This window comes from Antechinus flavipes, chromosome 3 (assembly GCF_016432865.1).
Source record: "Antechinus flavipes isolate AdamAnt ecotype Samford, QLD, Australia chromosome 3, AdamAnt_v2, whole genome shotgun sequence".
Lineage (NCBI taxonomy): Eukaryota > Metazoa > Chordata > Mammalia > Dasyuromorphia > Dasyuridae > Antechinus > Antechinus flavipes.
Window position 1 is genome coordinate 604,619,955 of NC_067400.1, and position 12,577 is coordinate 604,632,531.

Genomic DNA, 12,577 nt, shown 5'->3' on the forward strand with positions numbered 1-12,577 from the left:
TGTTATAGAAAAGAGTCACTTTCCAAATGGGCCATTCTGCTCTATGTCACATTTGGGGATATTTAAAAAATTTTCTTAGCAGACTTCCTGCAGATGTTTTTATATATTTGAAACTTCTTCTCTGTAATTTCTCTTGTTCTATTTTTCAAGTAAAAGCAAATTTCTTAACAAAGAAATTAAAATATCATTCTTCTGTTGAATGTCCAGCCATTTTTTTCTCCTTGGAAGACTATTTTAAAGTACTTTTAAAAATATCTATTTGACAAAAGTATTACTAAATCCATACAGAGTGGCTTGTGGGTCTCATTTTTCACTCAAATCACCAAGGCCTTAGAAAGCCATGTTTTTAGAACGTGTCACACAGCCTCCAGAGTGACAGTCATCTCCATAGGTCATTTCCTGGTGACTTCTAGATAAAGTTGGTTAATGAACAAAAAGTAGCTTCCAGGAGCCCAAAGGCAACTCTCATCTAAAGTCCTGCAGGGCTGGAGGCTTTCTCTTCAGCACAGACACGTGGGTGTGGAGTCTGATTCAGTCTCTTCCTGATGTAACAGGTATTGTTTGAGCTAAACTGAGGTCTAAAGCTCTGATCCCAATGATCTTGCTCACCTGATCAATCATCTATAGTGTCCCTCCTACACATGACTGGTCTATAGCATACACCCAGGTTTCAAACTGAACACCAGCGCTTATAACTCGTGGCAAGACAGGCATCTATCAGAATCACAATTCACTCTATTGCTTTCTCTTTTCTCCCCTCCATCCTCCCACCCCCCAAGTGGGGGAAGAGGCAGGATAGAGTAGTGGAGAACAATTCACCTTCAAAGTCAGAAAATTCTGGGTTAGAGTTCTAGCTTATCCCAGCTGTGAGACCCTGGAACAATGAGAAGCATTGGTCTGGGCAACCCTGGAGGCACATTGATAGAGGGATTTTCCCCACCAGGAAGCTCTCTCCACTAAGAAAATCCTAGGCCCAGTCCCATGTGAAACAAGCCATCAGGTAACTTCTGGAGGTCAAGGATGGCTCACTCTTCCAACCCAAAATGCTCAGGGAAGACCTAAGGCTTTCTCCAAAGCCAATCACAGTCAAGTCAATGATTGGAGTATTTCTGTTTTGAGTCATGTAGAGATCATTGTTAAGTCCTGTGTAAGAGGACCTTCAAAATTAATATTATTTTATTATTATTAATTTTTATAGATATAGATCAGTGATTTCATCAGTCTGGGGAACTTTCATCATAGAAGTTCCTTTCACTGATGCAGAGCTGCAATCTATCTGTAACTTCATAGTCTTAGGACAGGGGTTCTTCATTTGGGATGTTAAACTTTTTCTTCTAATATTTTGATAGCTACATTTCAATATAATTAATTTCCTTTGTAAAGTTATGCATTTTATTTATCACAATAATTCTGAGAAAGGGTCCATAGATTTCACCAGATTGCCAAAGGAATCCCATGACCTGATAGAGATCAGGGACCTCAGTCTTAGAGTTGCCTACAGCAATGCAACCAGTCTGTAGCAGAGGCAAGATTTGAATTCAGGTCTTCTTGACTCCAAGACGGGCTCTCTCTTCACTTCTTAAATTGGATCCAAAAGTTTTGTATGCAGTCAAATTTTGGAGTGAATTATCCTCAAAATCTTGGATTAGCAAACACAACCCTTGTCAGTGTCCAGAGCTATTAGCTTGCCTGCAAACACGGTCCCTCACCCTCCCCCCCCCCCCCCATTATTGAAAGTAGCCTTATTTTCTGTAAATCCTGAAGAGCAAACAAGTCAGAATAAATGTTGATAATATTAAACCAACCTGTTTTCTGCCTCAGTTTCCTCACCTATAAAATGGGAATAATAGCTTTTACCTCTTTTCTAGGATGGTTATGAGAATAAATTGTAATGCATCTTGAAATCCATAAAGTATTATATAAATGCCAGCTGTGATTATCATCATTATTATTATTTACACTTCTTCAGGCCCATTTAGTGGCCTTATTTGAAGATTATAACCATTTAACCACAAGAGGCCTTTCCATTTCAACATGTGCTTTATTGTTACAAACCCACAAAAACACAGCTAAAAAAATAACACATTTTCCCAAGATAACATTACCCAAAAAAAGTTAACAATATTGTTGGAATAAATCCCAGTAATACTGTTTGAAGAAGCATTATATAACATTGAAAACATGAACTTTTTTTTTTTTTAATCTTAAAGCATTTAAAGTGCTTTAATTTGCTACTAACATAGAAGCGTGTGTCTGTGTATCCAAAACACTGGAGAGTTCTAATCCCCCAGACTACAGAAGTACCCATGGCTGGTTCTGGTTCAGTTCCTAAAGGTGACATCACTGGGTACCTGATAGGAAAATCGCATCGAAATGACCTTTTTCTCAGGAGAGGAAGATCATGTGATCTATGTTAAGACCACCACATATGCCCAATTCAGGACTGTTTCTTACTGAAAGTAAAGATGACTCAGTGGCTTTAGGGGAAGCTTTTATAATCAGAGATCAGTGAACTATAGTACCTACTGAGACTCTTAAGGAATGGACTTGGAGCTAGTGCCTAGACCAAGACAGTGCCTGGTACGTAGTAAACAATTAATAAATGCTCCTTACCTCTTCTATTTGAGGAGCCGTGGTGAACTATGGAGAATTTCAGCTTTTACTATCTCCTTTTCTAAAGCAAACTAACCTCATTCTTTCTGCCTTATGTCCAGAACAGGGTGTTTATTTCTCCCTTTTTTCTGGGTCCCCAAGATTTTTCCCCCCTCTTCGTTCATTGTTTTATTTAACAAGTATCTAAACGTGATAGATAGCCTTTGGAATTACAGAGCCAAAATGTAGATTTTGAGGAAAATGTTGGTTTGAGCTCATGGAAGAGTTTGTTTTGTACTGTGGTTTGACACTCGGACACAAGGGCTGCCTCTGGTGATGAAGGAGCAGCCTCGTTTTGATTTTTTGAATTATCTGAATTCAAGGGCCAGGAAAGCAAATTTGCTAAGACTTTTCATTGGATGGAACTGTGTGTTTTGCTTGAACTTGGCCTTTCTTATGGGACTTTTTCCTCTCACCCTAGCCTCTAATAATTTGATCAAGCCCAAATACACTATCAGGAGCTCTAATTAAACCCTGCTTCTGCCTTTCCCATACATATGGAGCCACTGGGAGAAAAATCTGTTTTAAGAAATCAGTCTGACGAATTTTCTGAAATTCAGATGATCCATTTAGTCAGCTAAACTTTGTCCCAAAATTCTTAACTTGGCCTCTGTGGATTTGTGCTTTTAAAAATCTTTCAATAACTTTTATTTCACATATTTTCTTTGTAATCTTATGGATTTTATTATATGCAATTAAAAACACAAATCTGAGGAAGGGGTCCATAGTTTCACTACACTGCCCAAGGACTGCATGATCAGAAAAAGGACAAGAATTTTTTTTAAAACTGCTTAGCAAAAAACTGGTTAAGCTAGGAATTAGACTATCGGAATCGTTACTTTTCTGCAAACAGGTTGTTTTTCCTCCCGGATAGAATGTTGCACTTCGAAGGAACAGTTTGTTATTCACACAACTTAGAGCTCTAATAAGTGTTTACTACAGACAGAATGAATTGTCCTGGGAAGACTTCTTGGGTCTGAATATTTGGATCAGTACCTTGGTGAGTGTAAAATATCCCTTGGAATATCACATCTAACTTTTGTTTCTTCTCTGATTTTGGATGCCATCTTTCCACACACGTCCCATCCCAACTTTTCTTCCACATACCAAGTCAAATGGCAACAGATGATACAGTAAAGCTATTCCCACAGAAGAAAATAGGGATAGAAAACAGGCCAGTGAGTTCGTTGGTAAGGAGAACTCCCAGATGAGGATATTTCCTCCCGCAATGCAGATTGGCAACTTTTTTTTTTCCAATTTATAATTTTAGAGAATTGCCAAGAGCATTGAGAAGTTAAGTTATTTATTCAGGGTCATATATGGAAAAGAAAGCTCAAACTGGACCCCTAAGTTGCAAACATGTAATTGCGTTTCCTACAAATGACTTGTGATACTTGGAATCAAGACTGTATGTTCAGATCTTCCGAAAGACCCTATAAATTGGTGGTATGTTTAAATGGATTTTATCATCAAGGACATGGCTCTTTTCAACAGTGAGGTGATTCAGGCCATTTCCAATAGACTTGTGATGGAAAGAGCCAACTGCACCCAGAAAAAACATTGTGGGGACTGAATGTGGAGCACAACATAGGATTTTCAACTTTTTTGTTGTTTGCTTTTTTTTCTTTCTCATTTTTTTTCCTTTTTTGATCTAATTTTTCTTGTGCAGCATGATAAATGTGGAAATATGTATATATTGAATTATTTGCTGTCTAGAGGAAGGGTGGGGGGAATGGAGGGAGAAAAATTTGGAATACAAGGTTTTGCAAGGTCAAATGTTGAAAACTATCTTTGCATGTATTTTGAAAATAAAAAGCTAGTAAAAAGATTTTGCTCTCAATCTTTCTTCAGCTCATTTTGTTGGCTGAAAATGTGCTGAAAAGCTGGGCACGAGGCCGTCTCCACATGTTGAGAATGAAACATTGAAGAAACAAACAAATCCTGAACTTTAATGTAGAAAAATGTTTCACTTTATCAAATACCAATAGTGTGAGAAATACACTGTCCGCCTTTGTGCTGAGCAGGGGTCACCTGAGTGTCAAAGTTTGGGGCCACAGCATTTCCAAAATGGTGGTCAGTTTCCCAGAAAAGACCGAGTACTTCAGCAATCCATCTTTCCCCACTGAATTCAGATTCCAAATAGAAACAATATCTTGGGGGGAGGGAGAATAGAAAAGAAGGAAGCCAGAATATAAGAGGAAAGGAGCAAATTCTAAAAAGATTAAATGATTCTTGATCAAACTGACAGCTTCTGGATGGATCTTGTTTACCCTCAAACTAGCTTAGAAAGTAACTTTCATTACGTCTCATTAGGATGGCATGAATCAGCCACTTTGAAAATGGGCTTGAAAAGAGCAATTATTTCCTTTTTAGAGCAGATGCAGGGGTGAGCTCACATGTACACAGACAGCATTTGAAATACAATGACATAATCAAGTTTCTTTGTGGATAACTCAAGGAAGTTGAAAAATACTTTTTTTTTCTTTTTTTTTTTTGGCAGTCCATCAGGAAGGCAGATTCCCTTTGTTACCTAGGGTCAGAAACCTGGCAGAATCCCTACAGAAGCTGACAGGGAAAAAGGTTTTCATGATGACACTGGTCTTCTCCATTCAGATATTTCTGAGTGGAAGGAAGGAGGGGGGAGGACAAGGAAAGATGCTGTCCCTCATTTTAAAATGATCAATCTTGCCATGAAACGTCATGTGGACTGTATAATTACTCGGATGCACAAAATAAGTCCGGGAAGGACTACAAAATATCTACAATATTCAGGCTGCCTATCCTGAATGGGGCTACTTAGAGGAACTTCCATACTTTCCCTCGCACCTCTCCCAAAGTGAAGGACATCAGAAATGTTTTCCTGGAAGAGGGGCCCAACAGATAGACAGACCACCCTCACTGGCCCTGAACTGCTTAGAGCTCAAAACTCCAGTCTTGGGTACATAAAATGCAAGGAAAAAAAGCCAAACCTTCGCCAGGGGTTTTAAGGCTGTAAACTCTTCACCATCTCCCATACCTGGAGTTTTTTTTTCCTTTTTTTTTTTTTGAGTTTTTCCTTTGGAAGACAGTCTGGTTTGGGGGGAACCTCACAATCCCCTCCTGGATTTCTCCCAGCCTTCCCTTCCTCATTCTCAATTGATCTCGCCATCTGTAAACTCCTCCTTAATGGACTGTTTGCGGGATTTGCAATCTGGGAGGTCGAAGCCAAAGTCTGCCCATTCGTCCGCCCCACTGCGGTTGGGGATGGTGATTGTATGGCGGACTCGGAAATGCACAGCCTCCATCACGCGCTGGCGCTGAAGTTCTCCTGAGCTCCCAATGGAGATGGTCGAAGCATTACTACTAGAGCGGATAAGCTGCTGGGCCCCATAGTCATGGCTCTGCTTCAGCTCCTGAAGACCCCTCCAGATGGTCATTCTGTATTGATCAGGAATCTTCAGGGCCCCAAGATCCTGCAAGATCCACAGAGCAAATACATCAAGGTTAGAAGGAGATGGAATAGGGAGACCATCCCCTCTCATTCTACTGGGGACAGAGGAGTAGTATCTTTCTGTCTTTAGTGATAGGAAGTGAAATCTCCACTCTTGAGCAAAGCCAGACATGGGTAGTTATGTAGTCATGCTGGACCATGGAAAGCTTACAAAGTACTTCATGTTGGCACAGAAATGCCAGGAGTTAAGTGGGAAAGTCCTATGAGTTCGCCACTAATGTGAATTATTCAAGAGAGCAAATAGCTATGCCAGAACTCCTGGTACAGACATCAATCAATCAAGCAATCAACATTAACTGACTGATTCCATGCACAAAGTCTTCACAATAAAACTCTGCTCTAAGTATAGACATCTGCTCTCTTGAACAAACCAAATGTGTGTGTCTCTAAAGATGCCCTAGGAAGCCAGGAAGGGCATTTGCATGAGAAGGCAAAGACTTTTTTTTTTTTCCTAATTTACAGAGACCACCACATACCATCTGATTTGGGACCGTCAATTGAAATAGAACTCAGGTATAGAAATGAAATTTCAGGTAGCAGCTGCCAATAGGAAGAGCTAATTGAATAGAGACATAAGAAAAAGTTGACTAGGACTAGCGGCCCAGTGGACATCACTGGCCTGGGATGTTACTGGAGGAGAGAAAACAAGAAGGGTGATAAATCAGTAATTTACAGACATCACAAAACTACTCCCTTAAAAAAGAAAAGATAGAGGGGAGGAGGAGACAGACTGAATCCATAGATTCAAGGCCAACTTTGGGAAGTGAATATAATTACAAATCCATTCCCAACACTGATGTTAGAAATACAGGCATCACACTTGGTGAGATGGGAGTTAAAACTTTCATTCAGACACAATTTGGCAACTGGAAGGCTTCTGAATTGGGCCACCAGAATGGAGGCCGGGAGGCAGTAGTTTGTTACTGGACACACAGATTACCTTCCTGATGGGGTTAGTGATGATAGTTATCTGAAGGCTGAGCCTATGTAACTGGCCCCGGCTACCAATGACAAACCACTGTCTCTCCTTTGCCAATGGCTCTAGGAGAACCTGGGGGAAAGTAAGCCCAAAGGAATGGGGAGGGTGTCCAAATAACTAAGTTGGCAGACGCTTATGGAGTCCCAAGGTTGTGATGTGAATTTGCAGAAATTTGAAAACATGAGTTCAAATAGAGGTCTAATGATTGAATGTGACCTAAGACAAGCCACTTAATCTGCCTTTCACTTTCTCATCTTTAAAATGGGGATAATAACATATAATAGGCCACTAATAGGAATGTGCTTTGTCAGTCTTAAAGCCCTATACCTATCTGGGCTATATGGGCTAAATTTTCCTAGCTATAACAAGGGAATGATGATAAAGCTTTAATAACAATGTGTGTGTGTGTGTGTGTGTGTGTGCACTGAAAACTCAACAGAATTATATTCCAATTAATTAGCCTTCAAATGGTCTTTAATCATTTAGATTAAGAGTAGTGTCACTTTGTTTTAATCACAATCCCAGAGCTCCCTCAGTTCTATGATAGTAAATTGGTGGCATTCTAATAGTGATGTAACTTGAAGGAAAACCTAACCCTTGGGTCCCAATTTATGCATCATTCTAAGAACTCACATTATATAATGGTTTAAGACTTATAAAAGTGCTCTGGATGATGAGAACATTGAATTACATGATCTCTGTCATCTTTCCCAGCTCTAGGGTCCTTTTCAGCTATTGCCATTCATATTTTAAGTTTCTGCTCATCTTGGATGTTCTATGTTCTAAGTTTTCCCTAGTTCTGACTTTCTGTTTCTGTGTTCTAAGGTTCCTCCCAGTTCTGACTTGTTCAGATTCTCTATGATATCATTAACCACAATAACAGTTAGTACTATTGACTTATTTAATTCTTTAGATTTCCACAGCAATCTGTAGACACTCTCTCACCTAAGCATCCCAGCACCACTGTGAAATGGACAGAGCTGATAGTGGCATTTCCATTTGACAGATGAGAAAACTGATGTCAACAGTTGGCCTGAGGTCACACAGGTAAGTGAGTAGCCCAGGCCAGGATCCAACCTGTGTCCAGAGGCTAATTTCTCAGTGTTCTTTCTATTAGATCACATATGTTCCAAGAATTGCCCTCTTGAGATGAATATAAAATAATAAAGTAGAAATTCTAGTTTTTTGCAAGCTTGCACCAGATGTGGTCTCAAGGCTACACCACGAAGATGGGAAGGGTCAGTGATGTCATCAGCAACTCAGCGGATAAATCCTATGGCGTCCCAAAACATTGAGAAGTGCCATGTTGCACCTCAAAATGTAATCAGTTTTCCTTCACTACACATAGTTTTCTTATTCAAATCAATCTATTTGGACCAAAATTTGTTGGTGTTTGAAGTCTAAATCATAGCCAAGTTTAGGGGAATGGAAGACCCAAGTCTTTTTTTTTTTTTTTTAAAAGAAAGGAATTGGAAGCTCAAATAGGAATCAGGATTATGGAAAAAGGAAGATCTTTCCCTCATCATTAGATGGGAAGGAAGGAAGATGCTCTTTTCCTTTTCATGACTGTCTCTTCCCATCTTTGTTTTTGCTTTTCTTTCCTAGGTATTGGGAATTTAGACCCGATAAATCCAATGGAAAGAAGAGATGCCCAAGGCATTTACCTCTATAGTTAGATTCTGCAGGTGGTAAATGTTCTGCAGCCCTTGGGATGTGAAATACTCGATGCAGTTTGGACACCCCAGTCCTGTTAAAAAACTGAAGAAAGAGGTTGGGAAAATAAAGTGATGTTAACTTTTTAGGTACAAAGCCCTGACTTCATACATCACCAGGATGGGACCTGCAAACCCTTAGGGAACGGGCTGGCTCTTATCAGTGATAGGCATTGGGATTTCTCCTTGGGCTTCCTCATTTAGCACAATCTCCAAGGCTCAGGACTAGTGACACATCAAACTTTGGATAAATTTAAATATGGAGAAATAGCAATGGCATTAAGTCCATGCTCAGCTCTTTATACCCTCCCTCTTCCTCAGCCATAAAGGTCACATAAGTAGTGAATGGAAGAATGACGATTTGAACTTAGACTCTCTCTCTTTCACAAAGATAAATAAGAATAAGCTAAATTCAAGCTCTTTGTCAGTCTCTTCCAACATTTGGAATTATCTTCTCTTTTCAGATTCCACTATTAGTCTGTGGATGATATAGGGAAAAAACAGCCCCTACCATATGGGCTGTTTTGCCTAAGCTAAGTTTCATCACTAGCTATCTACCCACTTAAATTCCCTATTGGGACTGCTGCTGTAGCTAACCCAGCCCACAGACCAGCCCCACATTTTTGGTACAAAGACAGAAATTCTGAAGAATTCTGAATATCCAGGGCACTTTTCTATACAATGGTCACTGCCTGGGGTCCAGAGTCTTTTATCTTTTTTCCAGGTTTTATCCTCCTCCAGATCAATTAAAAATCTGACATGCAAGACTTCCTTGGAGCCCAACTAGACAGGAATCTCTTGGAATATGAGTATAATGTCTTCTCTTTCTTATACTTCCCATCCTACTCTTCAGTTCCCTACTCCTGCTGAATAAAGGACTCCATCCACAGCAAACACTTGTGAATCAGTGAAACTATTTATTGACTGCTCTGTACTATGTATCCCAAAAGTCTTTGGGCAAGTTGAACTACTCAACACTCTTGAAATGGTCTGTTAATGTGCTCAACACATCCTCCCTTGAGTCACAGTTTTGATCCCTGTCATCCAGAGAAAAGTTTGTGGGTTGGGTCTCACTTTTACAAGTCTTTCAAAAAAATTGGCCTGAAATCTCCACAGTCCCCTTGGTTTGCTTGGGAGGAAGGGAGTGAGCTTGGCTGTTGAGAACTAAGGCAAAAGGAAGCAGCTGCTGTCCCGTTCTCCCAATTTCAACAGGAGGATGCATTTTTAATAACGGGAAAAGGGAAGTTTCTTAATGTTCAAAGTGAACTGAAGCCGGCATAGCCAGGCAACAGTTAGAATTCTCCTCAGACCCAGGGAAAGAATGACTTGGGCAGCGATGGATGTGCAGTGATTTCTCAGTTGGACCTGGTGACCAGTTAGTGGAGATGTAGTGGCAGACAGGTTCTAAGGTTAGCAGATGAGCCAAGCTGGGGTGGAGGGGGATAGAGCCAGAAAGAAAAGCTATCACACAGTCCACATGCCACACGGGAGGGGCCCAGAGAAAGGTGTACCTGACGAGGCTGGGGTCAGCATTGTACGGGGGAGGAGGGGTGCAGTGTGACCCTGAGACCATGGACTGAGAGGTGTGGCCACCATTCATTTCACCATTGGACTGCATGGGGTGATTGTGGCTGTTCAGCATTCCAGGACCTGTGGATAGAAAAGCAAAACCTATTTATTGGCAAAGAGGGGAGGAAACCTCCTTGCTTTACTGGGAGAGACTGGGGAAATAGGGAGAGGAGATCCTCCTGATGTTCATTATAGATCATCTACTAGCTCCTTTGTGTCCCTCCTTTCTTTCAAAGCATGCTGATCTCTTCCAGGATCCTAGTCTCTCCAACACACTCTTCCCAAAGGACCTTATATTCATTTTATTAGTGTTCTCCATCTACTTGTATGTGTATAGATTGGTTCCCTTTTCAGACTGCAAACTTCTCTAAGTCAAGAAATTTCACTCTATTTTTAGAGTTTAGCTCTTAATAAATGTTTATGGAAATGGTGGATCCTCAAATCAAAATGGAAAGTGGATTGAATATTTCCTTATCCCCAATCCTTCTGGAGAATTGAAACAAAACAAAACAAAAAAAACAGAAGAAAGTTGCCTTTCACTTCTTCTTCTAGGTACATAGGCTCCCTTAGGGCCCAGAAGGCATGTATATAACCTTCTAAAAAGTCCATTTGCTTCTATTTCTCCTACCCACTAGCCTTCTCTACTTTGAGTTATAGTGAACTGACTATTTCCTCATCCCAATCCTTCTGGAGTATCAAAACAAAACAACCAACAAAAAACCAGAAGAAAGTTGCCTTTCACCTCTTAATCTAGGTACACGGGCCCTCTTGGGGCCAAGAAGTCATGTATATAGTTTCTAAAAAGACCATTTGCTTCTATTTCTCCTACCCACCCAGCCTTTTCTACTTCGAATTATAGTTATTTCTATGGATGTCCTAGATTGTGAGCTACAAAAGAGCAAGGATTATTTTTGGTCTGGATCTTTGATTTCATAGAAATCCCAGTATGAAAATTCCCCCCACCAATAAGCAATGGTTCTATAACTTAAGTCTTGGAGATTTCCCTGGATTGCTAAGAGCTGAAGATGACTTATTCATTTATACAATTAATAAGCATCTGAGGCAAGAATTAAAATCAGATCTTTTGGACTTTAACACCTATTCTCTATTCATAATGCCATTCTGTCTTTTACATTAATTAGACTGAGTTCCACTGAACTGATGGTGTCTCCCTTGAAAATATATACAAGATTACTGGCCATTTCTGATATTGTTCTGTACTCTCCTATCTTGGTTTATCCATATGGATCACCTCCCAAGCCTGAGCTCAGTTCTTTCTCATTCCATCTGTAGGAACTGGCTCCTTCAATCTGCCATGATTTAAGAAGATTCCTCTTCTTTCTGCAATATTTGTTAGGTATTTTATCTGAACAGTGCAGATTATTATCTTCTTGAGGATTATCTATTATCCAGTCTCATTTTTGGCCCCTGTGCCTCCCACAGGGCTTGACCTAGAATAGTTTCTTCTTCTTTTTTTTGTTGCCGAGGCAACTGAGGTTAAGTGACTTGCCCGGGATCACACAGTTAGGAGAGTGTTAAATGTCTGAGGTCACATTTGAACTCAGGTCCTCCTGACTTCAGGGCTGGTGCTCTATCCACTGCGCTACCTAGCTGCCTCAATAAAGTAGTTTCTTAAAAAAATTTATTTGTATTGTGGATATAAACAAATTTCTGCAGTAAAAAACAGATCCTCAAGAAATGAAGTGACTTGACTTTTCCTTCTCCTCTTCTTACTCTACCCCATAGTTTACCTAAGTACAAGTCACATTCTCACCTCCCCCACCCCTAAAAAGGCAAATAAATTCCTTAAAGATAAAAACTGATATTTTTCATCTTTGCATCTCTAATATCTTACACACAACAGCTGGTTCCTAATTGTTGAAATTCATATTTCAATAGTAAATATTCATGCAACTGACAAGACTTATTGAAATGAAGTGACAAAAAATCTGACCCCTCCTTGTAAGGTAGTATTAATAAGAGTACAATAAAAAAAATCAACAGGACTTCATTCACCAAGGAGACAGCCAGAGGAAGTTTTCTTGACTAATACTACAAACTCACATTTTCTTTTTCCCCTACTGGGTGTAGTTGAGGGCCCTGAGTGCAGGGAACAAAGATGTCCCAATATCTCATAGGTGATGTGCCAGTGTATCTCTCCTATCCCCCTCCTGG

The 12,577-nt window shown here is 40.0% G+C and overlaps 1 protein-coding gene across 3 annotated transcripts in view; it reads right to left on the bottom strand.

The window, feature by feature from the left end:
* Positions 1 to 2,021: 2,021 nt before the first annotated feature.
* TP73 (tumor protein p73) overlaps positions 2,022 to 12,577 on the bottom strand; it is a 152,045-nt gene continuing 141,489 nt past the window's right edge. For 2 of the 3 annotated variants that reach the window (XM_051988738.1, XM_051988737.1), the window contains 3 exons: positions 10,345 to 10,483; positions 8,786 to 8,879; positions 2,022 to 6,104 (listed from right to left, as the gene is read on the bottom strand). In XM_051988738.1, coding sequence (XP_051844698.1) covers positions 5,784 to 6,104; positions 8,786 to 8,879; positions 10,345 to 10,483 — 554 coding nt within the window. In that variant the 3' untranslated portion in view covers positions 2,022 to 5,783. The remainder of the gene's footprint in view (positions 6,105 to 8,785; positions 8,880 to 10,344; positions 10,484 to 12,577) is intronic. The other variant, XM_051988736.1, reaches the window with a different exon arrangement.